Source organism: Rana temporaria, chromosome 1 (genome assembly GCF_905171775.1).
Source record: "Rana temporaria chromosome 1, aRanTem1.1, whole genome shotgun sequence".
In the NCBI taxonomy this organism is placed as follows: Eukaryota; Metazoa; Chordata; class Amphibia; order Anura; family Ranidae; genus Rana; species Rana temporaria.
Genome location: NC_053489.1, coordinates 37,530,584 through 37,557,731, shown reverse-complemented (window position 1 = coordinate 37,557,731; position 27,148 = coordinate 37,530,584). Strand labels below are relative to the sequence as shown.

The 27,148-nt window shown below is 45.8% G+C and overlaps 1 protein-coding gene across 2 annotated transcripts in view; it reads left to right on the top strand.

Annotated features, from left to right (window-relative positions):
* The window catches only part of CTIF (cap binding complex dependent translation initiation factor), a 291,102-nt gene extending 264,887 nt beyond the window's left edge, over positions 1–26,215 (top strand). For both annotated transcript variants that reach the window (XM_040336576.1, XM_040336587.1), the window contains exons 11-13: positions 13,129–13,284; positions 21,281–21,334; positions 24,357–26,215. In XM_040336576.1, the coding sequence (XP_040192510.1) occupies positions 13,129–13,284; positions 21,281–21,334; positions 24,357–24,572 (426 nt within the window). In that variant the 3' untranslated portion in view covers positions 24,573–26,215. The remainder of the gene's footprint in view (positions 1–13,128; positions 13,285–21,280; positions 21,335–24,356) is intronic.
* The last annotated feature ends 933 nt before the right edge of the window (positions 26,216–27,148 follow it).

Here is a 27,148-nt window from a genome sequence, read left to right as displayed (position 1 = left end):
CTCAGGGAATCCCTTGGCAACCTCTGGTGGATCCCTAGGCTTCCATGGAACCTTGGTTGAGAAAGGCTGCTATAAGCTATAGCAGCCTTTTTCAACCAGGGTGCCTTGAGGTTTCTCGAAGAGTGCCTTGGCAAAATGCCTAAAAATTGCCCAAAAAATGTATACAAGCTGGCGTGTGGATGGAAGCCAGCGGCTGCGCTGCAATCAGTCTATCCAATCAAGAGCTGAGAACCCCGGACTAAGATGCAGCGTGTCCTCGGCATGGAACATTCCAGGGCTCGGGTAATTAAAATGGGGGGGCTGGGACGTCGGTAATTGTCAGGGTGCATTAAGGTGAAAAAACTGGAGGGTTTACAACCCCTTTAAGGGGTGACTTGACTGAAAAGATATTAAGGATCACTAGGCTATAGTATATTGGGTATTTCCAGTCCTTCCACTGAACCCACCCTAGTCAGTTTAGGAATCTTTGGATGTCCCATCACTATTGCTGTATGTTAGCCTGGACCCCCATGTTCCTCCCTATCCTAGCTCCCCCCAATCGCAGTAATTCAGGCAAGATGACGCCTTCTGCCAATGCAGTAGCATCTTGTAGACCTGGGTGTTGTAGTGGTAAAGTTCCAATATTATTTTGGTGGCATATAGTTTCCTGATTAGTATTAGTAAAAAATCCACTGACTCTGTTAAAACTTATTAAAACCCATTATTGGATTGAGGGAAAGTAGCAGGGGACACATGTACTTCCAGAAGTTTTAGCTATCTTGAGGGCGAAAGCGAATGGCTGATTTCTGCAGGAGGTGATAATGTTGCTTCGGAAAAATAACACTTGTGTGTTGTGACAGTGCGCGCCGCGTTGGATGTACACACAAACACTGACACTAAGGCTTGGGTCAGCGGTTCACACATAGTAACGCAGTTCCAATACTGAGACCCCATAACAAATTCTTCACAAGTGCATTTTTGTCTGTGTCACCAGGAAAGGGCTATCGGATAGCAGACAACTATGCAAGCTATTCGGAGCTTCCAGGAGGGGTGCCCAGGAATAAAGCAGTAGGCTTGCTCGCTAGCAACACTGCTGGGCTGGTGTCACAGAGGCAAGACTCTTAGTGTAACCCTGGAGGACAAGGTCAGATCCTTTTTAAAGAAGCACTCCACTGAACGTAAAAACCACAGAACTGTTTAGATCTCTAAATTTAACCTTGTCTTTGAAGTTGGAAGGCTTCTAATCAACTGATATCCAAAACCATATGGCCAGGATAATGACACTGGGGTGGATTCAAGAAGCAATTGCGCCTGTGTAACCATAGCGCAATTGCTTACTTGCCCCTGGGCTCCATCAAAATAACAGCTGAAGTCGAAGTTCATGGGTAGTGGTGTCATCACTCCTTCTGTCATGTGCTTGGGCCTAGTAATTGTCTACTGGAAGGAAAGAGGTCACCTGCTTTCCCATACCTAGAAATACCAGTTGTTTCGTAGTGGTGAAGGTGGGTATCAAAGGGGTTGTAAACCTTTGTGTTTTTTCACCTTAATACATCCTATACATTAAGGTGAAAAAACACATTGCAGTCACCGCCTCCCCCGAGCCCCCGTTTTACTTGCCTGAGCCACGAATCTTCGTGGGCGCGATCCCACATTGCTTTCCCCAGGTCTTGTCGGATCTTTATTGGATAGATTGATAGCAGCGCAGCCATCGGCTCCTGCTGCTGTCAATCAAATCCAATGATGCGGCCGCCAGGGGCGGAGCCGAGTCATTCAGTTGGTGGCTATGGACGCTGATTGTATCGCATGGGAGCGTGCCCGCAAGCTAACCACCCTCAGGAGATGGCTTCCCAGAGGGGGTTAGCTCTTGTGGGGAGGAGCCGCGAGAGCCGCAGTGGGACCCTATAAGAGGACGTTCGGGGCCACTCTGTGCAAAACTAACTGCACAGTGGAGGTAAGTATGATATGTTTGTTTTAAAAAAATAAATAATAGCTGACCTTTTACAACCCCTTTAAGTAGTTGGATATAGTCTTTATACGGACACTGTCACTGTACCATGAAAGGCAGGGTGACAATGTCTTTTTAAGAAAACTGCGAGGCCAGGGGGATCTGTGGTCTGTCTGTTCCGCCATTTCGGCCTCCTTCATCACTGCGCTATGGCTGGTAAATGAAACACATGATTGAACACCTTCTCTTTCATGGAAGATCTACCCTGCTGTGAAAATGGTGGGGAGAAATGACAACAAGCACCTCCTGGTTCTGTGATATATGGATGAGTGCTTGGACCTCGAAGGACATGGAGGCTGACAGATGTCCTCTAAGATATGAAACAGCTGGGATGGAAGGTGCAGTCATTCAGCACGATTCGTCTACACTTTAGGGAAATGTATACTGTATATACCCTGTCACAACTTTTTTTGGATAGTCTTGGCTAGGATTATAACCTCAGGGGGGGGGGGGGGGGGTATAAGACGAAGTCTACACCACTCCAGATCGGTCCACCTCAGTACTAGCCCCCTGATCTTCTCCCACCAGAATGTGCTCGTCCGGTTCACAACCATGAAGACTTGCAATGAAAAGAATGGGTGACCGCACGCTACTGAATGGGAGATCCAAAATCTTTATTTTATCAATCCATAGGTAAAAACATCACAGCCATACAAAGACCAGAGAAACTGCTGACACGCTTCTTAATGACTAAGCGCTCTTCAGCGTGAAACACGTCAACGGTTGCTCTGGTCTTTATGGCTGTGATGTTTTTACCTATGGATTGGTACAGTAAGCTTTTGGATCTCCTATTCAGCAGTGTGCGTTCATCCTTTTTCCATGTAAACCACTGTAGGGTTTTCCGGGACCCTGTTAGATTCCCCCTTACTACCTGTCCGGCTTGGCAACACAGCGCATCACAAACTACAGTAGTACATTATGCATGGGTGTGTGCTGCAACACTTTTGCGTTGCTTTGGGCAGGCCATACATGGTCGAATTTCGAAAGAATTTTCTTTTGAAAATCAAAGTTTGTGCGTTTTGTGATTCGATGGTGCCACCGTTGATTTCAAAATTCGACCAACCAAGCCTTCATTTCAACCTCCTGTTGCTACAGAAAATAATTTTCGTGTCTGGGAATCTTCTTTTCTTTCCTGGAATTCTCTTTTCTTGCACATGCGCATTTCTTTTTCGATTTACATTTCGATTCTCGATTTTCGATACGATTTAGAAAATTGTTTGTTTTTCAAAAAAATTTCCATCATGTCTGGTTATTAAAATTTGATGGCCACACGAAAATCTGCTGTTGCTGCAGCCCACTAATGGTGCGAAATACAAATGAAAATTCTTAGATTTTCGAAAGAAAATAATTTTGACATTTCGACCCATGTGTCGGGTACTGTGTCGGGTTGTCTTTTTATAAAGGAAAGGCGCTATAATGCACTAATGCAAGTAATGTGCATTAATGCGCATTGTGATAGCATGCACGTTGCCACAATGCACTGCTGTCAAAAAACGGGATGGAAAGATGTCTTTGGTTGGTCAGATCTTGTCTGGGCTACCCTTTGATGCTTGTAGCCATCTTTAGAAAGTGCATGCTGGGGCATGTAGTCCTTGGCAGCTCATGGGACGATATCTCTTTGCCCAGGCTTGCAGCTCTGATATAGAATTGTCTGGCTCCCTTTTCTTCCCCCATCCAGTGATTATCTCCTCCTCCAGACTGCATTCCTTCCCTCTCCACAGTCCTATCACTCCATCCCACTGCCACTTCCTCAGGAATGTTATCTGAGATCACACTCCATTTCTTTCCTCCCTTCACTTCATTATCAAGACATTGCCACTTTTTCCACCCCAAGGCTAATGATCCTGAGCTGCGTTATCTCCAGGACTGCTGCGTGTCATCTTTCACTCTACAACGCCAAGCTTCCATACGGGAGAGCCAACATACATAAGCAGGCCCCTATTATCCATGTTGAGGTATACAGTAGACTAAAGCACACCGAAACTCAAAAGCAAGTTTACTATATGGCAGATTTTATGTTCTTATATGAGATGACCACATTTATTTTGTTCATGCTTTTTCTCCTCCCCTTTATTTTCACCTGGTTATCCTGTGAATAACACATGTCCTGTCCCTGGGTGGCTATGCTTACTCTATTGTATTTATAGAGGAAGCCATGGTTGCAGTGTTAAAAGAGGGGTATGGGGTTTTTGCAGATCTACACTTACCTAGGTGAATGCCGCATCGGTCTGATGCTGCACCCATCCATCACCGGCTCTAACACTGAGAACTGAGCCATCTAACACTGCTGATCAATCGGTTCTCAAAAGCTCCCCGAGAGCTGCTGACTGTCGGTCACCGCTCTCTGCTCTGCCCCCTCCTCGCTCACAGGAGCACTGGGCTGTGGATGGGCGGGAGCATCCGGCTCAGGCTCTCAACACCGCGCTGAGAAGCTGAGCCGGTGGCGGTCCAGGAATGTGGGCAGATCCCGACTCTGTGCCATCAGCCCGCTGTCTGTTGAAAATGGGTCACGAGTGCAGAATGAACTCCTGTCATCCACAGGAGGAGTACAGCCAAACGAGATTTGGCTGTACTTCTCCTTTTAATTATAAAAAATATATATTCCTCATAGTTGCATTCGTCAGCTGCAAGTTTTTAGTGATGAAAACTAAACTAAAATACAATTCATATTCGGTCAATTAAAACTATGACGATTGCAGACCTTTTTCAGTCATTCCCCTAAGACAGTGTTTCTCAATTCCAGTCCTCAGGCCCGCCCAACAGGTCAGGTTTTCAGGATTTCCCTCAGATGAAAAGGCTGTGGTGATTACTAAGGCAGTGAAACTGATCAAATCACCTGTGCAAAATAATGGAAATCCTGAAAACCTGACCTGTTGGGGGGGCCTGAGGACTGGAATTGAGAAACACTGCCCTAAGAGCTGCACGATTCTGGCTAAAATGAGAATCGCTATTTTTTTGCTTGGGAGATGGATCATGATTCTTGCGGCATAACATCTTTCATATTAAAACAAAAAAAAATTGGGCTAACTTTACTGTTTTTTTTATTCATTAAAGTGTATTTTTTCCCCCAAAAATTGCATTTGAAAGACCGCTGGGCAAATAGAGTGCGACATAAAATATTGCAGCAATTGGCATTTTATTCCCTAGGGTCTCTGCTAAAATATATGTAGCATTACCCCCATTGGAGCTGCTGGATTTTTGGGTGGCGTGTTACCTCGCGGCTCCTCCGAATTCTCTAGGGTTGAGTGATGCTCTTTATTGCCCAGCCGGGTAAAAACAAACTTGTGGTGAGGAAAGTAAAATTGAAATGAGGAAGAATAGCAGATTCAGGCGTAATCATAGGAAACAGTCCTGCTCCCAAACGTAACACTTCTCTTCGCCACCCCTGCCGGAGTGGGTTTAGTGTACCCGGACAGGCCCCTCTCACTGACCTGGCAGCCGGAGTATCACTCGGACAATGATAGGAATAAGTCTCTTCCACAGACCCTCCTTGGTGAACTTGAACTTGGGAGAATGTCTCTGCCACAGACCCCTTTCAATGAGCCTCAGAAGATACCTCTGCCACAGGTCCCCTCTGGGTTAGATTATTGGAGATATGCCTCCTTACTTGAGTTACGTCTGGATCTCCTTCAACTTGTCGCCCAGGTACCGACTGACAGGTGATCAGTCCCGCAGTGTCCGGCTACCTGTGATCCCCGGTGGTTTCGTCCAAGCCCTATTGGACCGCCAGCCTCTTAATGGCGCTCCTCAGACCGACTCCCCACTGAACAGCACCCAGCTTGGGATCTTCAAAAGAGGGGACCCAGTCGCTCACTGGATCCCCATTGCTGGTTCAGATGCTCCGGGCCAACATGGTCCCGAAACCAGTAACACCGCGTGGCACGCACGCCCCGGCCAGGTAGGCCATAACGCCGGGGCGCCGTGATGTGGCCACCTTAAAGGTGGGTGCCACACTGGACGAAGAAGACCCAGAACCAATGGCGTCTGTCTCATAAATACCCCTCCCCAGCATGCACAGCGAGGACAAACCCTCATAATTGGCTGCTGGGAAGAGCACCCAAACCTTGACTCCACTGCTGCCACCTGCAGTACCGGGGCTGGAAGAACACCCCAGTACAGCAGAATGACCCACAGCACAGCCAAGCTGAGACAGAGACCGCAATTTGCTACTAACAATCTGGATCAGAGTTTAACTACACTCTGATCTGTACTTAAATTTGACTAGCACCAGTACTGTAAAGTACATAGGCACTACGCATATAATGTTTGAGGGTTCCAAGTAATTTTCTAGCAAAAAAATATTGATTTTAACTTTTAAGTAAACAAGTGTCAGAAAAAGATTTGGACTTTAAGTGGTTAAACTTCCTGCATTTACGCAGAAGTTTGCTCTAAGAAGGAAGTTGGTTACAATGTTTCATGTTGTTACAAACTTGGCAGACTGGATTTTTTCTTTACATACAGAAGTTTATACCTTTGATCTAAGGCTTCTTTCACACTATGGATTGTATGTCCGTTTTATAATATCCGTTACTACTGTTATTACACCTATTAACGGACGTTTAATAACGGATACATACGGATAAATATTTTACCATTCTTCCTTTATTGAAAACGGATAATGTTTATCCGTATATATCCGTATACATCCGTTATATCATTCCTTTCTAACGTCCGTTAATAACAACCATTTAACCCTTTCTTTGAGTCCAGCTCCAGAAGTCTTTACTGAGCATGCTCAGTAAAATTAACGTCCGTTAACATAACGGACATTTACGGAGACATTTACTAACGTCCGTGCGCCATAGACTTCAATGTTAAATTATAACGGACGTTAATATATCCGTTACTTGCAACGGACAAAAAATGGACAAAAAATAGTGCAAGACCCGTCACATATTCCGTTATAACTAACGTCTGTACGTTATAACGGACTATTACGGATCTTTACGGAACATAAAAAAATCCCATAGACTTTAATGATATTTTATAAAGGACGTATAACTTCCGTTTTTTAACATTATCTGACAGATTTTAATACGGATTATTAAAACTGATTTATTTTGTAGTGTGAAAAGGGCCTAAGAAGGAAGCATTAGTTACAATGTTTCCTGTTAAAAAAAAAAAAAAACTTGAACATCCGCTGACACCCGATCTCACCTGCCTTCCTCCGATTTTGCAGATGGAGGAAAACCCTATTTTTCCTTCCGTCTGCGGATCGGATGAACACGGACAGACAGTCTGTGTTCATCCGATCCCCCCATAGGGGAGAGCAGAGAAAAGACAGGGCGGTCCCTGCACAGTGTGTTGTGACCGCCCTGTCATCCGCCGGCTCAGCGGAGATCAACGGACCGATCCCCGCTGAGCAAACGGAGGTTCATGGGGCGGATCATTACTGATCCGCCCCATGTGAAAGGGGCCTAATTCCCCTTCAACAGAAACCGGACAGGCTGTCATAGAAATGAGCCAAATGTCAGCTGGTTTCTGTTGAACTGGCCAATATTTGGCTAGTGTGTACGGGGCTTTACTCTGTCGCTTTCTCTAGCACTTCCTATCGGTCATGAGCCTTCATCAGAAGCTGGCTGGACTGGCTGTCATACACGCAGGTCTAATGTCAACAGGTTTCAATTGAATCGGGTTTAAGTGTTTTTATTGCCAAAAATTGCGATTTTCACATGGATGCCACAAATAAAATAAAAAATTGCTCTGGAGCTGAACGGGGTAGGTAACAGAGGGGGGGAAAAAAAACTTAAAAAAAAAAAATAAGACAAATGCAGCCACCATATCTAATGATTGGTAAGCTGCAATACATTCAGTCTTTGGTGTTAGGGGTAATATGGCTTTAAATGACAAAATTATTGCTGAATCGATGGGCTTTTTTAACTGAAATTTGAAAATTGCTTCATCTTGGATAGAGTGGTCAAAGCCCTGCTATGATTGTACCACTCTCTGGGGCTCTTGTAGAGCGATTTCCCTTCACTTCCTGTCCTGCTGACAACGTTTTTACCAAGCAGGAAGTGCATGTAGCGCGAGTTCCTATCGTAACCTTTCCAATCTTATTCGTTGCAGTAAGTTGTTGGGAGAAGTTCAGATCAGTCTAGGCCAGGAATGGGCAAACTACGGCCCGGCGGATCTTTTAATCCGGCCCCCACCTGCGATCTCCTCGTGCCGCGATCGCCGCAAATTGAGGCCGCGGCTTTGCAGCCTATGCTTCAAGGGGGCTGGAGCGAGGTGAGCACAGATAGGCTGCGGGCGCTCCGCCTCTCGCCCCGGGGGATTGGGGAATTCCTCTGAGAGGGAGGTGCCACCTACATCACTGCCACGGGGAGACACAGGAAAGGAGCTGGCCGAGGCTGCAGATAACACGGCGGTCACGTGATCACACAGCGCGCGAACAGCAGGATATGGTAAGTGAGGCCAAAAATACTAATTTAAAATATCCACTTTTATATATGTGCCCATTATATAGTTTTTCAAATGCACTTAAAGGGCAGTGGCGGCTGGTGCTCAAATTTTGGGGGGGGGGGGCGCAAATGGGAAAAAAAAATGCAGCCTGACCGTGCCCATCAAATGCAGCCACCGTGCCCATCAATTGTCACCACTGTGCCATGCCAAATGCAGCCACTGTGCCATGCCATCAAAAGCAATCACTGTGCCATCAATTGTCACCACTGTGCCATGCCAAATGCAGCCACTGTGCCATCAATTGTCACCACTGTGCCATGCCATCAAAAGCAATCACTGTGCCATCAATTGTCACCACTCTGCCATGCCATCAAACACAGCCACTGTGCCATCAATTGTCACCACTGTGCCATGCCATCAAAAGCAATCACTGTGCCATCAATTGTCACCACTGTGCCATGCCAAATGCAGCCACTGTGCCATGCCATCAAACGCAGCCACTGTGCCATCAATTGTCACCACTGTGCCATGCCATCAAATGCAGCCACTGTGCCATCGTTGTAGTTTTGTAAAAATAACATTTTTTATGCTTTTCTACCTTAAATTAATCTAAACAATTAATGTTACAAATTTAGTCCATCTACTCCATCCAATATATGAACCCATTGCGGCCCTCGAGTCAAAAAGTTTGCCCACCCCTGGTCTAGGCAGAATCTGCGTGTGGCTGGCTTAGGAGCAGTCGGTGTATGCGGATATCCATCCATAATAATAATTATTATTTTAACTGAATAAGGTGAGATTTTTTCCAGAAGAAATTAGAAATAACTGACATCACTCAGGGCCTACAGCTGTCACTATTCTGTACCCGCTAGACGCATATTCCGCACCTCGCAGACTGGCTTATTGTTCAGGTCTAAAGAAAAAGAAACGATTGGGTGTTCTGGCTGACGGATGACTGGCGCTCTCCAGCCAGAGAATCGAACAAGTACCAAAGTATTTCTGCTGCATAAATAAATCCATTGGACATGACGTGATGGTAATATCGGAAGACGTGACCTCATATCTGCTCTGCGCTCTGTGCCGAACCAATAGGAAGACGTTCTATCTGAGCCTGCGGCTCCTGCATTTGCCATGTTTAATACCGCTAATGACAGGCGTTTAAACAGTGGAGATTGAGGTGTGAAGTCAAGAATAACTAACTAAAAACCAATCCGGCCCGGGACTGCTTCACATGCACGCCAGATGTACGCAGGGTGAGCGCACAGCGCCTGTTCACAGTAGGGCTGACAAGTAAATATTTAAAGTTATTACACAGGTCTCTGGAATGAGACCAACGAGTGCGGAGTCAATGTAACCCTTTGTGTAGAGAACGCACTTCAGGCAGGTAGCAGAGCCTTCATCCAGCATCCCTATCTTCTGAAGAGTCCGGGCAGAGTGAGTATCTGATGTGCATTAGCCAATGCTATTCATCAGGGTGGGAAAATCCCACCATTTAGGCCCCAACGTTGCTCTCCACCATCTCTTAGTACATTAGTGGTCCTTATTAAATAAGATGTGCGCCCGGTTGATAAGGGCAACAATGACACTTCATTTCTTGCATACTAAGCTTGAAGCCTACTAATATTCTTGTGTTCTCGAGAATTTTACATAGCCCTTGGCCCCACAAATGATTAACAAATCAGGTGAGGGGTCTGTGTTGGTTTCCTATACATATACCACATGATCAAAGTTCATTGACTCTTGACATTGGACATCCCATTGCAAAACCATGGACATTAATCTAGAGTTGGCCCCCCTTTGGGGCTGCAACGTTGACTCTTCTGGGAAGGCTTTCCACAAGAGTTTGGAGTGTAGGTTTGAGGTCAGGGCTCTGTGCAGGCCACTCGAGTTCTTTCATGGCAAACTCAAATCATGTCTTTATGGAGCTGGGTTTTTACGCCCCGGCACAGTCATGATGGAACAGAAGGGCCTTCCCCAAACTTAAAGTGGATGTTTTTTTTTGATGTCACAATGTAGAGTATAAGATTTCCTATCATCTGTGCCCAGTCTTGCCACACAGTTAATCCAGCTCTGAGCAATCCTCTTTTATTGTTCAGTGAAAATTAACAGACTTCCAGATAAAACCCTTTCTAAATAAAAAGTCCTTTCCTCTCTCCTTGCTTTGAGTGACAGGTTATTTACATATCTAGCTTGGACATGTTTATCATATGTTATGTTTATCATTATATGAGGTGATCCACAGTATGAAAAGTGAGAAATCCACCCCTCCCCCACATAACACATCCTGGTAATATACAATAAACTGGCGGATCACCTCATATTATGATTAACATAACATATGATAAACAGAAAAATTGTTCCAGAAATCATTGCAAACACTTGTATCCTCCAGCTCATGTTGTGGCCGTATCCATCATATGTGTGGGCATGTGAAAGCCCAGTTCCTTTTTCTTCCTGGTTTCAGGGAGAGGTGCATGCTGGGCGATTTTTTTTAGGCACAGTAATGCCCAGAGACTCCTGGGAAATGAGTGTCATCATTTCCCAGGAGGCAATGGGGTCTTAGGACAGGAAGTTGAACCACCTAGGACCAGGAACTAGGCAGATTATGAAATCTGCCTAGTAAAAGCCAGATAGAAGTGAGTAAAAAATGTTTTTTATTTTTTTTACATTAAAGTCAAGCTGTTAATAGAAAGTTTATTTTTAGGGTGGTGATCCTGTGCTTTAGTAATCTAAAATGTGATTCTGTAGAATATATGTAGATGTGTGTGTGTGTGTGTGTGTGTGTGTGTGTGTATGTGTGTGTATGTATATATGTATATGTGTGTGTATATATATATATATATATATACATACATACATACATACATACATACATACATATATACATATATATATATATTATATATATATATATATATATATATATATATATATATATATATTGTGTGTGTGTGTGTGTATGTATGTATATCACACAGCTTTCGTATATATGTCTTTTTAATGTAATGTAAAACTAAACGGGTCTTATTTTGGTCAGTGCTTCCCCTCGGCAGGGGTGCAGTCATCTCTGTGAGCCGGCTTCTCCTCTGCTGGCTAACCTAATTGTTTGGTTATAAATCTGTCCCATCTACTTGTTGAAAAGTTGATAATTACAGGCTGAGCTTCTGCCTGACATATGCTGAACACCAGCAGTACAAGCTCGCGCCTTGTCCTCCACATGTGTGCGATCACGGCAGGCGAGGTAAGAGGCCGCAAGGAGGCCGCATGCTGAGCGTGCTTTCCAGGTTCCAAGTGTACCGGTCACTCCTGCGTGACAAAGGAAGACATTTTTGCTCGCCAATTACGGGAAGTCTGGAAACTTTTTTTGAACTAAAGTTGAATTCTATAGATGCCGATGAGATCGCCTCCTTTTAGATGTAGCACTAACTGTTCAGGGTTCATCAAATATAGGAATATTGATTATCATCATTACAGGGATTAACCCCATACGGCTAACAGAATACAATATTTCTATAGAAGGCCTTTAACCACTTAAGGAACGCCTCCTGCACATATACGTCGGCAGAATGGCACGGCTGGGCACATCCACGTACAGGTACGTCCTGTACTAGTACCCAGCCGCGGGTGCGACCCGGTCCGAAGCTCCGGGACTCGCGGACCCGATCGCCGCTGGAGTCCCGCGATCGGTCCCCGGAGCTGAAGAACGGGGAGAGCTGTGTGTAAACACGGTTTCCCCGTTCTTCACTTTGGCGGCTGCATCGATCGTGTCATCCCTTTTATAGGGGGACACAATCGATGATGTCGCACCTACAGCCACACCCCCCTACAGTTGTAAACACACTTCAGGTCATACATAACCCCAACAGCTCCCCCTGTGGTTAACTCCCAAACTGCAATTGTCATTTTCACAATAAACAATGCATTTTAAATGCATTTTTTGCTGTAAAAATGACAATGGTCCCAAAAATGTGTCAAAATTGTCCGAAGTGTCCACCATAATGTCGCAGTCACGAAAACAATCGCTGATCGCCGCCATTAGTAGTAAAAAAAATAATTAATAAAAATGCAAAAAAATTATCCCCTATTTTGTAAACGCTATAAATGTTGCGCAAACCAACCGATAAACGCTTATTGCGATTTTTTTTTTTTTCTTTACCAAAAATAGGTAGAAGAATACGTATCGGCCTAAACTGAGAAAAAAAATTGTTTTTTTTTATATATTTTTGGGGGATATTTATTATAGCAAAAAGTAAAAATATTGATTTTTTTTCAAAATTGTCGCTCTATTTTTGTTTATAGCGCAAAAAATAACCGCAGGGGTGATCAAATACCACCAAAAGAAAGCTCTATTTGTGGGGAAAAAAAGGGTGCCAATTTTGTTTGGGAGCCACGTCGCATGACTGCGCAGTTGCAAAAAGCGGCCTGGTCCTTTAGCTGCATTTTGGTCCGGGGCTTAAGTGGTTAAGAAGCATCTTCCATGGTGTTGTTCCTTAGAAGTCATGTCTGTGTGATGCAATAACTGTCACCAAAACACAGATAAACTGTCAAACTGTCTAATTCTGCGCAAGAGACATTACTGACCACATTTGGTTTTGCTGGTTTCCTCTTCTGCTCTTCGGCTCTAAACCGAAGTAAAAGTCCTTGTCACAAGTTCCTGTTTTTTCGCAGCATGCCTCCTCTGAAGTTCCTCTTTCTGATGTCTCGGCTGGTGGCGGTTAACTGTTTTTGTCTGTGTTTTGCAGAAGGATTTCTCTGTTCGAGAAGAGCTGCACAAGTCTGATGTGGAGAGCTGGCTGGGTTTCATCACCTTCCTGTGTGAGGTGTTTGGCACCATGAGAAGCAGCGCGGGGGAGCCCTTCCGAGTCCTTGTGTGCCCCATCTATACCTGCCTTAGAGAGGTAATGGTCACCATTGTGTGTGGAGGTTATGGCTTGATGCCAGTGTTACTGAGGGAACCACCATGAGAAATTCCCATCATTAAAGCAGAATTTAAGTGAAAAAAATATTAGATTAATAAGAATAAAATAAAAACACATTACTCTCCTTCAATCCAGAGATGCTTCCCCATCCCCACAGTAAGTCCTTTCTGACACTAGATGTCATTCTGTCCACTTCTTGTGAGCCATAGGTGTCATGGACCCGCCTAATGGTGGTGCGTTATAAGGCTGCCCTAAGCTCAGAATACTGAATCACTGACCAGTTTATGTTTCAATGATTTTTATTAAAGTTTTACAGTACAAAAAATAACAATCTCAACTTTCCATTGTACAGTATCATATAACTTGGGTCCCAAATCTTGAGAGTCCCACTCATATCAACCAGTGGCGGCTGGTGCTCAAAATTTTTGGGGGGGCGCAAAGGAAAAAAAAAATTGCAGTCTCACTGTGCCCAAACGCAGCCACTGTTACATGCCATCAAATGCAGCCACTGTGCCATCAATTCGCACCACTGTGCCATGCCATTAAACGCAGTCACTGTGCCATGCCATCAAATGCAGTCACTGTGCCATCAATTCGCACCACTGTGCCATCAATTCGCACCACTGTGCCATGCCATTAAACGCAGTCACTGTGCCATCCATTGTCACCACTGTGCCATGCCATTAAACGCAGCCACTGTGCCATACATTGTCACCACTGTGCCATGCCATTAAACGCAGCCACTGTGCCATCCATTGTCACCACTGTGCCATCCATTGTCACCACTGTGCCATGCCATTAAACGCAGCCACTGTGCCATACATTGTCACCACTGTGCCATGCCATTAAACGCAGCCACTGTGCCATACATTGTCACCACTGTGCCATGCCATTAAACGCAGCCCCTGTGCCATACATTGTCACCACTGTGCCATGCCATTAAACGCAGCCCCTGTGCCATACATTGTCACCACTGTGCCATGCCATTAAACGCAGCCACTGTGCCATCCATTGTCACCACTGTGCCATGCCATTAAACGCAGCCACTGTGCCCTTTAATGGTCGCCGCTGTGCCAATTGTCCCCACTGTGCCCTGTAAATTGCGTTCTTCCCCCCCCCCCCCCCCCGCCCGGCACTTACCTTTACTGGAGTCAGGCATCCACGTCCCACGATGTCTTCTCCCGCCCTCGATGACTGACAGGCGTCTCAGCCAATCAGGTTACAGGTAGCCAGAACCGGCCAACGTGATTGGCTGAGACGCCTGTCATCTTATTCAAGGGGCGTACAGTCTGTGCGCTCCGAGAATAAGCTTCCGGGACCCGAGGGCTGTATTGGGAAAGCCTATCAGAGCCGTTGGCTTTGATAGACATTTCCCTACAGCCAACCAGCTGGCGTTATTCAGATGGCCGGACATTGAGCGCCGACCATCTGAATAACAGCGGCAGCGGCGAAAATAACATAGATTCGTGCAATGCAGGAATCTATGTTATTTCACTCAGTGGCGGTGAGAGCCAGAGGGGGCGGCGCTCCAGCGCCCTCTATGGACGAACCGCCACTGATATCAACTATAATTACTAAAAATACATTTGAGTGTGGACTGGATCACATTGGCACAACAAAATACCATGCACAGGCCCACCAAAACCAAGGACTTCAAGCCCCTCTCATATCCCAGGCCTAGGCAGGTAGTCCACCTGCTCAAAAGAGCCGTCCCCCCATCAACCTATGCACTGAACAGTTTAAAGCAGGGGTGCCCAACCTTTTGAAGAGCGAGGGCCACTTAAGCAACTTGGTAACCAGTCGAGGGCCATGATGAGCAGAGTGGGTGGATGACGGGTCACGGCTACTCTATAGGCCCTCCGATCCGCCAAGATTAAAGGGGATGAATTCCCTTCTGTTTGTCGCTCTATATCTGTGAATTAAGGGTCCTATTTGGTCGGGCTGATCGTGTGAAAAGGGCCTAAGACTGCTTTTACACTGATGTGCTGCGGTTTACCTCACCTGTGTCTATCCTGCGGGTTAGCTGGACTTTGCCATAGACTCCACCTGTGACAAAAGCCGACACTGTAGAGGACGCATCGGCTTATGGGGCTCTGCCCCACAGCTGGTTTCTTCCTCCAACACCAGCTTCATTCACAACACTGATGCTGCGGTATGGCGGGCCGGCAACCTGCGATCTGGGCTTGCCAACCTGCCATTCCAGAGCAGGAGGTCGCGGGCCACATAGGAGGGCTCTGCGGGCCACATGTGGCCCCCGGGCCACTGGTTGGCCACCCCTGGTTTAAAGGGTATGTTCATCTTTACAGAAAAATCTGCAAGATGAACTTACACAGGACCCTTCCTCACCCCTCCAGTCCCGCTGACCTGGCTCGTGGTGTACGAATTCCGATGCTTTTCGGTCAAGTACTTGCCGATACCAAGTACCGATACTTTGCGATGCGATTTGTGCCCATGCAAAATGAATAGGCTCAAATCGCACTGTAAAGAATTGCATGCACGTTGAGTGAGTGAGAAACTTGTAAAGTGCAACACATGCGAACTGAATTGTGCGCTATATCCATTTCATGGGTAAGGAACCCCTTCACCTCAGAAGAGATGGGTTTTAATCTTTCTCCTGAAGGCCAAGTGGTCCGACTCCAGTCGGATGGTAGTTGGTAGTGCATTCCACAGCCGACGTTCAACAGGAATATGGTGCAATTCCTGTCTGACTCCCATGCGGTTTCCTCCACTGCTCCTGTGTAAATCCAGGCTTGTCATAGTGATTTCAGCCTGGGTTCACACAGGAGTGGCTCGTTCGGACAGGAATTGCACCGTATTCCTGTTCAAAGTGCATGCAACTTGAGCTCATTCATTTTGTATGAGCGTAAATCGTACCATAAAGAATCGTTTTCGGGTACCGGGAGCATTTTTATGAGTACTCATGAAAATACTCGGTATCTGCACCCAAGGCATCCATCAGAATTTTTTGGGCCCCTTACACAGCTTTAGGCCTGGCCCCCCCCCCCCCCCAGGCCTGACCACCGACATTCCACTGGCTGTCCCACCAAATCCGCCCACTGGCAGACCAATCCAGCAAAGAGGCAGACCAATCCAGCAAAGAGACAGACCCATATATTCAGCAAAGAAAATATTCAGCAAAGAGACTTCCCTATAGATTCAGCAAAGAGGTTGCCCAATGCAGTAAAGCGACATCCCCATATATTCAGCAAAGAGACTTCCCTATAGATTCAGCAAAGAGGTTGCCCAATGCAGTAAAGAGACATCCCCATATATTCAGCTCAATCGAACAAAGAGGCAGTCACAAACAGAGAGATAGTCACAGCACAGGCCCACATCCAGCAAAATCAATCAATTTACCATTGTGATGTCAAACAACTTTTCTCCGGACCTGTCCACAGTGAACGCTGAGCTGTGACTGGTGTGGTGCCTAAACCAGCATCCAGTCCTGCAAGGAAAGGCGGCGTTCAGATGATATCACTCCACCTTCCCACTCTGTGGCCAGCCTGCTTTAGCAATTGCTAGTTACTACAGCAGCAACAACTCGGTCCCGTTGGTTGGGGCCCGGGCCTCTCAGGACACCTGGGCCCCTCATGGCGACCTGGTCCCCTACATGTGTATGGGCTGTCCCCCCCCTGATGACAGCCCTGTCTGCACTGGTGCATCCCTAGTTGACATGTTTTCATTTAATAACCTGAATTATCTTCCGCAGCATTATAGCTTCAGAGTTCCTCTCTGAGGAGGTAGTAGCCCCGTGAATTTAAAACGGTGCACCCGTTTGTACACTTTTCCTTTTCATCGTATAGCAAAGCTGCCAATGTCTTCCCAGGCAGTGTATATCCAAACCATTAACAATTTCCAAGTCTGCTGAAAATGTGAAATCCCAGACTGCCAGATCTGCCGGTATGTGGAAGTGTTAGAGCCCATTCACACCTAGGCGTTTTGTCGCCTGTAGCGTGACGCTCATAAACGCCAGAGGGACCAAAATACATGAAAGTCTATGGTGATGGTTCACATCTGAACGCTGATGCGCCTGACGCCCATCGCCAAAAAAAGTTCCGGACCCTTTTTTGTCGCGCGTATCGGGCGGTTTGGGCGTATTTGAGCGTTTCCATTTCCCATAGAAAGTAATGGAAACGCTCAATTCAAGCGACTTGCGCGACAACGGGCGTTAGCGTTTCGTCGCTTTAATCAATAGAACTTGTCACCCATGCAGAAGATTAAAAAAAATCTACCAACATAGCAACAAGTGATGAAAAGATGATCATTTTTCCTATTGGCTAAAATAAAAAACGTCGGACAACGCTGTATGCAAACGCGCAAATAAGCATGAATACGCGCGACAAAACGCCGGAAAAAAACGCCGAAAAACCGACGCTCAGGTGTGAATGCAGCCTTAGATGCATAGAGGCCACCTACCCGAAGACATGTCGTCTCTGCCTGGCACAGACTCAGGGCATTGGCCGGGTTCTAGGGATACAAGCTTGCTGATGCTTTCTCTCACATTCTTATCTCTCGGAAGATTCTGACTTGTCTCACGCTGATGACCCCATCAGTTATCTGCTACTGGAAACTGATCAGATTCCTTTATTTCCATCTCTGGGTGACATGACTTCTACATTAGTTTCCTTCAGCTTCTGCAACATGCATTGCTTTTCCTTCCAGCATCTGCATGTCTTGCCTAGCAGGTGCCCTTTGGCCATGGGATAGAACACAAAGTCTGGATATAGTAGATTGCTTTTGCAGAGAGCAGAGCTGCTACTTATGAGGATGGCAATATAAGCCCAAACTTGGTAAAATGCATGTAATCCCAGACACTAAAATCTCATATAGTATTGATGTGTGGTTGTCATTTCTAAAGTAGTATTTCAGTTATCAATATTTGAAGATTTTATTTAAATGAGGCCCCGTGATCCTGCCATTCAGGTCTTTTCAGGTTCTTCCTGTTATAGGGGGATAACACTGTTCCTGTTACTGCATTGTCACACAATCTTTGATGGAGACTACATGTCACTTTTTCGACACAAATTACGCACACATTGTCACCCGCCCTAAGAAACGCCATGCAGCAGTCGCTGGAGTGTATGTAAATAGGAAGTGGCTGCAAAAAAAGTGCAGGAGATCAGCAAGACTGGGATGCAAAAAAGGATTAAACTGCACATTTGTATGGTACACCTTTTGCATTTACGTGCTTTAGGAAGCCATGTCATTCAGTGAGGGTTTATAGCTACAATAAAGCCTTAGTGTAGCGAAAATAAAAAACATAAACAACACAAGGGTCATAACTTTGTAGGATGTGTCCCTTGTGCTGATTCTATTTTCTAGTAGAAATCCTCCTCCTCATGTCCCCACCCCCGCAATTTCAGTTTTCGTTGAGGCAGGGGGTTAATACAATTAGGTAAGTTGCTGTTACAACCTCTCATTAAAGTGTTTGTTAACCCATATAACACACACACTGCCAGACCCTCTATTAGAGCCTGGCATAACACACTGCATTAGTCTTTTATAAAACTGAGCGTTGTAAATACCGATTTAGAACGATCTTCCGGCCAGTCACATGACTTGCGGCGGCTGTATACAACCGATATATGTCTTCTGCAGGAGGGGCCGAGATCACCCTTTGACGTCAGCTGGGGGGATCACTAGCCTGTCCTGCATTAGCCCTGGAAACCAACTGAGAGTCACGTGACCGGCCTGAAGTTTGCACTAAAGCGGTATTTACAACCCTACTTTTTATAAAAGACTAATGCAGTGTGCTATGCCTGGCTATAATAGAGGGGCTGGCAGGGACCATTTTAGATATTTTTTTTTTTTTTTTTTTTACTAACAGCGGCGGGGCGGGGGGGGGGGGGGGGGGGTGGTTCGGGTTGAGATGCACAGAGCTGACAGGCAGAGAGGAGGGGGAGAGAGGAGAGCAGGGCTGCATATGATGGAGGGGCACACTCTGACCACGGTGGTCAGAGCTCAGCAGACCTGACCACCGTGGTCAGTATAGAGAGGGGATATAGGAAGTGGCACGATCAGGGAGTTTTTTTTTTTACAGTTTAGAGGGGGGACAGATTAAACCGCACAAGCACTGTGCTGTTTAATCTGCTTTAAGGGACCAGGAAATAATTGTTTTGGGTGTTAACAAACACTTTAATACTATGCCCGCTCTTTCTACCCAGCTCTGCCATTCATAGAAACCGTACTACAGTATGTATGAATAAAATATGATCTGGAATAAAGGAGGGCAAATGATTGGTAGATCTTCCCCCTACATTCTTAGATTGTGTGTCATTCATATAAGCTTTAGTACGGCTTCTATAAATGGTGCTGGGAGGAAAGGGTGGGCAAAGTCGGGCGTCGTTAATAATAGCCTGTGACAGCTTCTTAAAGCAGAGCTCAACCCCAAAGGGCAAGTTCCGCTTTAAGGCCTCCTCCCTTGCACCTGTTTCTGAAATCAGATTTTGACAGGTACCCGCCACCACTTACGCTCCAACCACCTAGGCGATCGGAAGCAGAAGTTTTCCTCCTTTTTTTTTGCGCTTCAGATGACAAAATGCTCAGATGTGAACAGGGGCCTTTGAAATGAATGGAATTTGTCTTGTTGGACATTTTTAGAGCTGAGATTTGCAGCAGAAAAAAAAAAAAAAAAACGCCTAGGTGTGAACAGAGCCTAAGGAAAAAAATATCCCACAAGTTGCATCGCCCCAGTCACTTCTTTTATACTTGGCAGCAGTGGCGGCTGGTGCTCAAAGTTTTTTGGGTGGCGCAAACAAACTAAAAAACAAAACATCAATTGCCGCCACGCAGCCAGCTTAGCTTGCCCGCCCAGCACTTGCCTTTCTCGGGTCAGCGCCACCCTCTTCCACGCTCCCTCCGAGTCCTCAATGTCTTCTCCCGTCCTCGATGTCATCTCTGCTATGATTAGACGCCTGATAGGCCTCCAGCGGGACAGTAGATAGATGCATGCAATGCATGAATCTATTGGAGATGGACAGGTGCAGGAGAGAGGGGGCGGCACTCCTGCGCCCACTGTAGACGCACCGCCACTGCTTGACAGCATATATACTTTTATATCCAGCAGTGGTCTCTCTCCCTCTCTCTCAGGGAACAGAGGCAGCAGGGGAAACCATTGGCTTTTGCTGCTGTCAATCAAATCCTGTGAAGGAATAGTAGTTTGTGGGGGGGGGGGGCAAAGCTACACTGTGTCTGTCTATAGGGACACGCAGCCTGGCTCAGGATCAAACCCGCAGGTGTGGAAGTGGCTTCTATGCTGGCACATAGAAAAGAGGAGAGGCCAAAAGCGCAGGCGGGGCACCCCAGAAGAGCAGGTTCTGTTCAATACCGTTATACAGAGCAGGTAAGTATACCACATCATTTTAAATAAAAAAAGATTACCCTTTACAATCTCTTTAAAGATAAAAAAATAAACCATGGCTGCGAACTGACTAGCACCCCCAGCAGTATTATAGTTTGTCCCAAACCCTGTCACTTTTATTGGATAGCCTGTCCTGCATGTAAATGAGGGGGGGGGGGGGGGTATAAAGGCCTGAGGGATAAAAAGGTATCTCATTTATAGACATTCGTACCGTACAGTTGGCAAAATGCAATATTTTTTTTTTTTTTTTTACTGTTCCAACAGTCTGATGCCCTTAAGGTCCCTTGCCTTCTGGATGCCGGTTTTCAGTTGGGCCCCTTTCACACAAGCAGACCGATTGGGTCCACCTGTCAGTTTTTTAGGTACACCCAATCGCACCCTCCATGGAACGGTGGAAGTCAATGGACCGATGTCCGTTGAAGCCCACCGGCATCCAATCCTGTCTACTTCAAAACAGATCGGATGACGGTCTAATGCAAATGGACTACTGCTTCCTCTCCACTGTCCAATCACAGGCTTAGGAATGGGGAGGAGACCTGTGAGTGTTGCTTATAACTTGACTCTTGACAACTCTATGAATATCTAACTTTCTGTGTCACTTTTCTGTTTTCACAGCTGTTACAGTCTTATGATGTGAAGGAAGATGCAGTCCTGTGCTGTTCTATGGAGGTGAGCCGCAAACCCCATGTTGTCCTCATCACTGTGTATGTTATCACTGTAGATTGATGTATTGTCATCTGTACTACACTGGACACAAATCCCAACTGGATTGCTATGTATGCGTATTCCAATGTAGAATTATCACCTTTCATGGTCCATTTCATAACTGAGATTTTTCATCATTTCCTAAACTTTAAGCAGCCAACACCACATTTGAAGATTAAAGAATTGGATAGGGAGGACACAGGTGTAGACCTTATTTATGGGTGCCCAAATAGACATAAGGCTCCTTTCACACTTCTGCGACTTGGGATCCAACTTGCGAGACCCCAAGTCACAGGACATGTGAAATTCTACTGACGCTATCAAAGTTGCTGCGACTTCAGAAAATGTTCCTGCACTACTTTGGTCCGACTTTTGATGCGACTTTGGTCCAGAGGATGTAAAATTGGATCAAAGTCGCACCAGAAGTCATGTCAGAGTCGCACTGTAAAGTCGCATATCAAGTCCTCTCACAAGTGTGAAAGGAGCCTTATAGAGATGAGAATTATTTTGCGACTAGCAGTATATCAGTGGATTCAAACTCATTACAGGCAACTTCTCCTGAACAATCTCCTCTATTAACAATTTATGGAGATTCCCTTCTGTTGGGTTTCCTGAAAATGCAGCTAAAGCCAAAACTTTTTACCATTAGGACACTTTTTCCAGTGACAAGTATCCCTGCCCTTTTCTATAGATTACCTCTCATGTTGTGACTCCATGGCAGCAAATGAAGAGAAATCTCTTCAGAATCGTTCTGCTTTGGTCTCTGAAGAGTGAACTGCACTTTGATCGCTCTTCAGAGAGCCTTTGACAGATGGTAAGGAGGCTGTCTATGGAGTTGATTTACTAAGACCGGGTTCACACTATTGTGATTTGGATGCGGGATCAATTTGCGGCATTCAATTCGCAATAGCAGGAGAATGTGAATGGCTCTCTATGGAGCCGGTTCACATATCTCCGATGCGGCTCCGGTGCAAATTTGCACAGGAGCCCTGTGAGTCTTTTGGTCCATTTTAGGTCTGAATTCAGTCCAAAATTCTGTCTGAAATTGGACCTGAAACGGTGAATGGGGACGCACAGGACCCCTGCTGGGAGCCGCATCGGTATTTGGTGTGATCCCAGCCTAAAACTGGAGAGTGCAAAATCTGGTGCGGCTCTGCATAGAAACCAATCGGCTTCCAGGATTTATTGTCAAAGCTTTAGACCCCTTTTACACTGAGGAGTTTTTCAGGCGGTATAGCGCAAGAAATAGCGCTGCTATACCGCCTGAAAAACTCCTTTACTGAGGCGATGCGCTGGCGGGAGAGAGAAAAGTCTCCTGTCAGCAGCATCTTTGGAGCGGTGAGAGGAGCGGCATGTATACCGCTCCTTCACACTTAAAACAATGGGAAACCACAGCAATACCGCCCGCAATGCGCCTCTGCAGAGGCGCATTGCGGGCGGTATTAACCCTTTATCGGCCGCTAGCGGGGGTTAATACCACACCGGTAGCTGATTGGCTACCATGCACAGCTACACCAGATTTTGCACTCTTAGGTACCGTATTTATCGGCGTATAACACTTACCTTTTCCCCCTGAAAATCAGGGGTCAATCATGTGTGTTATACGCCGATTCCTGCTGTCTCTGAGGTGAATAGGAGGGGCGAGTGCCGCTGGATTACACAGAGCCGCAATCTCCTGTGTACCCGGTGCTCGGTCCCGCCTCCTGGCCACGCCATTGCACCAGTGTTCTGTTTATCACTATCGTACTTGGACATTCCAACATGACAATGATCCAACACACAAGGCCAAGTCGACCTGTCATTGGCTACAGCAGAATAAAGTAAAGGTTCTGGACATAGGTGTGCGCAGCCTAATGCATTAGGGTGTGCATCCTTAAGCTCAAACACACATGCATGTGTATGTATCTACATATATATGACCTCGGCACATTGATCTCCCTGCTGGCACAGTAAAAGAGAAGAGCATAAACACTTCTCTTATGGAAAAACCGGCAAGAGGGAAATCTTTCCCATGTTCCTGTTGCTACACAGAGCGATAACACTAATGCGCATGGGGTGATTAGGGTGTGCCTGGGCACACCCAGCACACCCTGTGCACACGTATATGGTTCTGGAGTGGCCATCTCAGTCTCCTGACCTCAAACTCATTGAGCCACTCCGGGGAGATCTCAAATGTGCCGTTCATGCGAGACAGCACAAGAGTTTACAGGAACTGGAAGGTTTTTGCCAAGAGGAATGAATGGGCAGCTTTACCATCTGAGAAGATAAAGAGCCTTATCCACAAATACCACAAAAGACTTCAACCTGTCATTGATGTTAAAGGGGGCAATACACGGTATTAAGAACTGGGGTATGTAAACTTTTGATCAGGGTCATTTGGGTAGTTTCTGTTGCCATTATGATTTTAAAAGGAGTGAACACAGTTGATTTATAATAAATGGCTTCTGCCAAACACTAACCATGAGTGAAAGAAAAGATTTTGTGTTTATCATTCATATTCTCTGAAAAATGGCCAAGAAATCATAAATTCTGCCTGGGTATGTAAACTTATGAGCACAAGTGTGTGTGTGTGTGTGTGTATATATATATATATATACAAAAGTAGGAGGGCCAACTATAAAATTATATATATATATATATATATATATATATATATATATATATATATATATATATATATATATATATATATATATATATATATATATATATACTTTTATAGTTGGCCCTCCTACTTTTGTTCCTGTGCCCCCATATGCCCCCCCTAAATATGATATGAAAGCTGGAGACCCCACTGCATGTAAGTCAGTGACTCCTTGCCCCTGTGACAGAGGATCCATCATTGGTGTTACCGTATCACTAACACAAGGTAATTAATTATCTCTGGTGTGCATCTGGCATTCAGGGCCAGCTCAAGTCTGGTGACAAGGGTCTTATTTCTTTTTTTATAAAGCATACAACCTTTTAACCTTTTCTTTGCCAACAGCTGCACAGCACCGGGCGCCTGCTGGAGGAACAGCTGCCCGAAATGATGTCCGACCTCCTGGCCATCGCGCGGGACAAGATGCTGTGCCCTCCCGAGTCCATGCTGACACGGTCCCTGTTGCTGGAGGTCATCGAGCTGCACGCCAACAATTGGAACCCGCTGATGCCAAGCATCACTCAGTACTACAACAAGACCATACAGAAACTCACAGGCTGAACGGTGACCCCCGGAGAGAGGGGGAGGAACTGCCCACAGGAAACATAACTAGGGTAGAGGGGTTAAGTTTGCCACCCTTTGCGTACGCCATGTATTTATAATGACTGGACACGCCATCGGTGAAGAAGAAGCGACACGTGTTCCTAAACAGCATGCTTGAAAACTTATTGACAAGGGAGGGGGAGGCGGGGGGGTGACAGCCTACTTTTCAGTCCAGTCTTTTACTACAAAACAACCCCTCCCCCTCCTCCTCCTCCTCTATGTCATTGCATATTGTATAAGCCTTGGCACACGCACCAGAACACGGTCACTGTAGGTGCCATGAATATGTATGTTAAATGGCAAATGCCTGCTAATGTTTACACACAAAGAGAGGGCTTGCACTGGGCAGTTGGCGGGAAGGCTTTTTTATTATTATTATTTGTTATTTTTAGGGAGATTTCTCAGGTGGAGAGAGGCATACACACGTATTGACCGATTACCACCATCGTAACTGGGAAGTTGGCGCATTCACAGCCTTGAATCGCGGCTTTTGATGCCATGTTAGGATTGGCATTGGGCGACCCTGGCCCTGCAGGTGATGGAGTCCCATTGGTGCTGGGCACAGACCGGCAGCCACAGTTGGGGAAGAGGGTACAGGTGCCCCCAGCCTTAAATTAGGACATTGCACGGGTTGAGTTTATTTGCACTCTTTATAGTTCCGCCATTTTGCTTTTAATAGCTTCCAAGGGAGCCACCAACAACGGAGTGGTTTGTTTCTGTATATTAGAGGAAGAATTCCCGGCAGAACTCGTATCTAGTTCCTATTTATATATAGTCTCCAAAAACTACTACAGTTACTGTGATCTCTAGTCCTTTACAGTATTTGACATGTCTTCAGTCTTCTCGCCCGCGCTGGCTGGTAAAATGTGAGATGATCTGGAGTGCAGTCTCTACGCGTTTTTATACAGTGACAGGAAGTGATAACTTCAGAAGTAAAAAAAAAAATATTTTTACAGATGAATTTTTTTTTTTCTTGGCGTTTTGGTTAGCGGGATGGATATTGGCGCTAAAATCTGCCCAGTTTGTTCAGGTTTTTTTTTTCCTGGCCTGGAGGCATCCCTGGCAAACCGCAATGCAATATGTAGTCTCTGTTCTTGTATGCAAAAAAGGTTTAAACAGCAGACTCTGTTGCTTTTGCATATAACTAGAAAAATATGATAAAAGATTGTTACAAGTCACTTTTCAGTGACTTCGGATCTCACGTGGGTCCTTTGAAGCCTCTAGTGCAGTAAATGCATTTCTTGTGTTTTTTTTAAAGCTGGTCTGTAGGCCTTTAAAAAAAAAATAACAAATTCAGCTCTGTATTATTTAGTGGGTTTTTTAATGGAAGCAGTGCAAGTACTTGAACATGACTTGGTGTCGGCCTCTTGCAGTCCATTGTGCAGCAGAGCTCAGGCTGGGGGAGGGAGAAGCAGCACAAGGAGTCAATTGGGTGTACTGCAATGCAAGGAGCATTCTCATAGAAGAAGAGAGCAGAGCGACAGGTGAGGTTCATCAGTGTGCTACTTCTCTTTATTGTCTAGTCATAGACTGGGTGGGGGGGCTGTAACTGTAAAGCCTCGTGCACACGATCGGATTTCCATTGGACAAATCCGTGGAATTTTGTGCGAAGGGCGATGGCCGTGAACTTGTTCTGCATACAGATGTCAGAACTTTTTCAGCCAACATACACAAAACCATGTGTTTTTTTGCTCTTTATCGCCACCCTTTGGGCAACTTCTGATGTTGTCTTATGGTTAGCTTTGGTTCGGAGCATGCGTGTTTTTACTTTAATTTTTTTTCCTGACGGATAATCCGACAACACACATTTGTTGTCGGACAGTTTTAAAGCATGCTATAAAACATTTGTTGTTGGAAATTCCGACAACAATTGTCAGAGCGTACAGACGGTCGGATTATCCAACAAAACCCTTCCATCACACAATTGTTGTCGGAAAATCCGATTGTGGGTACAGGCCTTTACTCGCAGTAGAGAAGACTCAGGTCCTCCTGTCCTGGCCGACAGGACTGTGCTGTGTAGATTTCAGATCTGGATGGACACGGATGCACATCTTTGGCAGGTAAAATGGCTACCTTTTACTGCATGCATTCTGTCATCATAGTTGGCTACTTGCCTGGAGTTCAGCATTAATCACTTTGGTGATCTAAGAATGTGTGCAATCCATTGCAACTCCTCAACTAGGAGACGCAACAATATAAAATTACGCACAACTATGTAAGCTACCTTTTCTTGCGTATCATCTGTGTCCTTGTTTCCCTGAAGTGTAGCACGGGGAGCCACTGGTGGTACGTATGCTTGCTGTTGGATAAACCGTAGCCTATTGCTCCCTCTATGGTTGGTTCATCCTTACGGTGTTGGCTACCAGTATCGGGCACTAGGGGGTGCATGGTCATTACACCACTGTGCTGGAAGTGTCTGCTTCTGTGGTGCCTGGGGCCCTTTGAGGATGGCGACTGCTTTGGGCAGCCATTGACAAGAGCCATATGTAGGAGGAATCGATTAGACAGGTTGGAAAACCTGCGCTGATCACTAG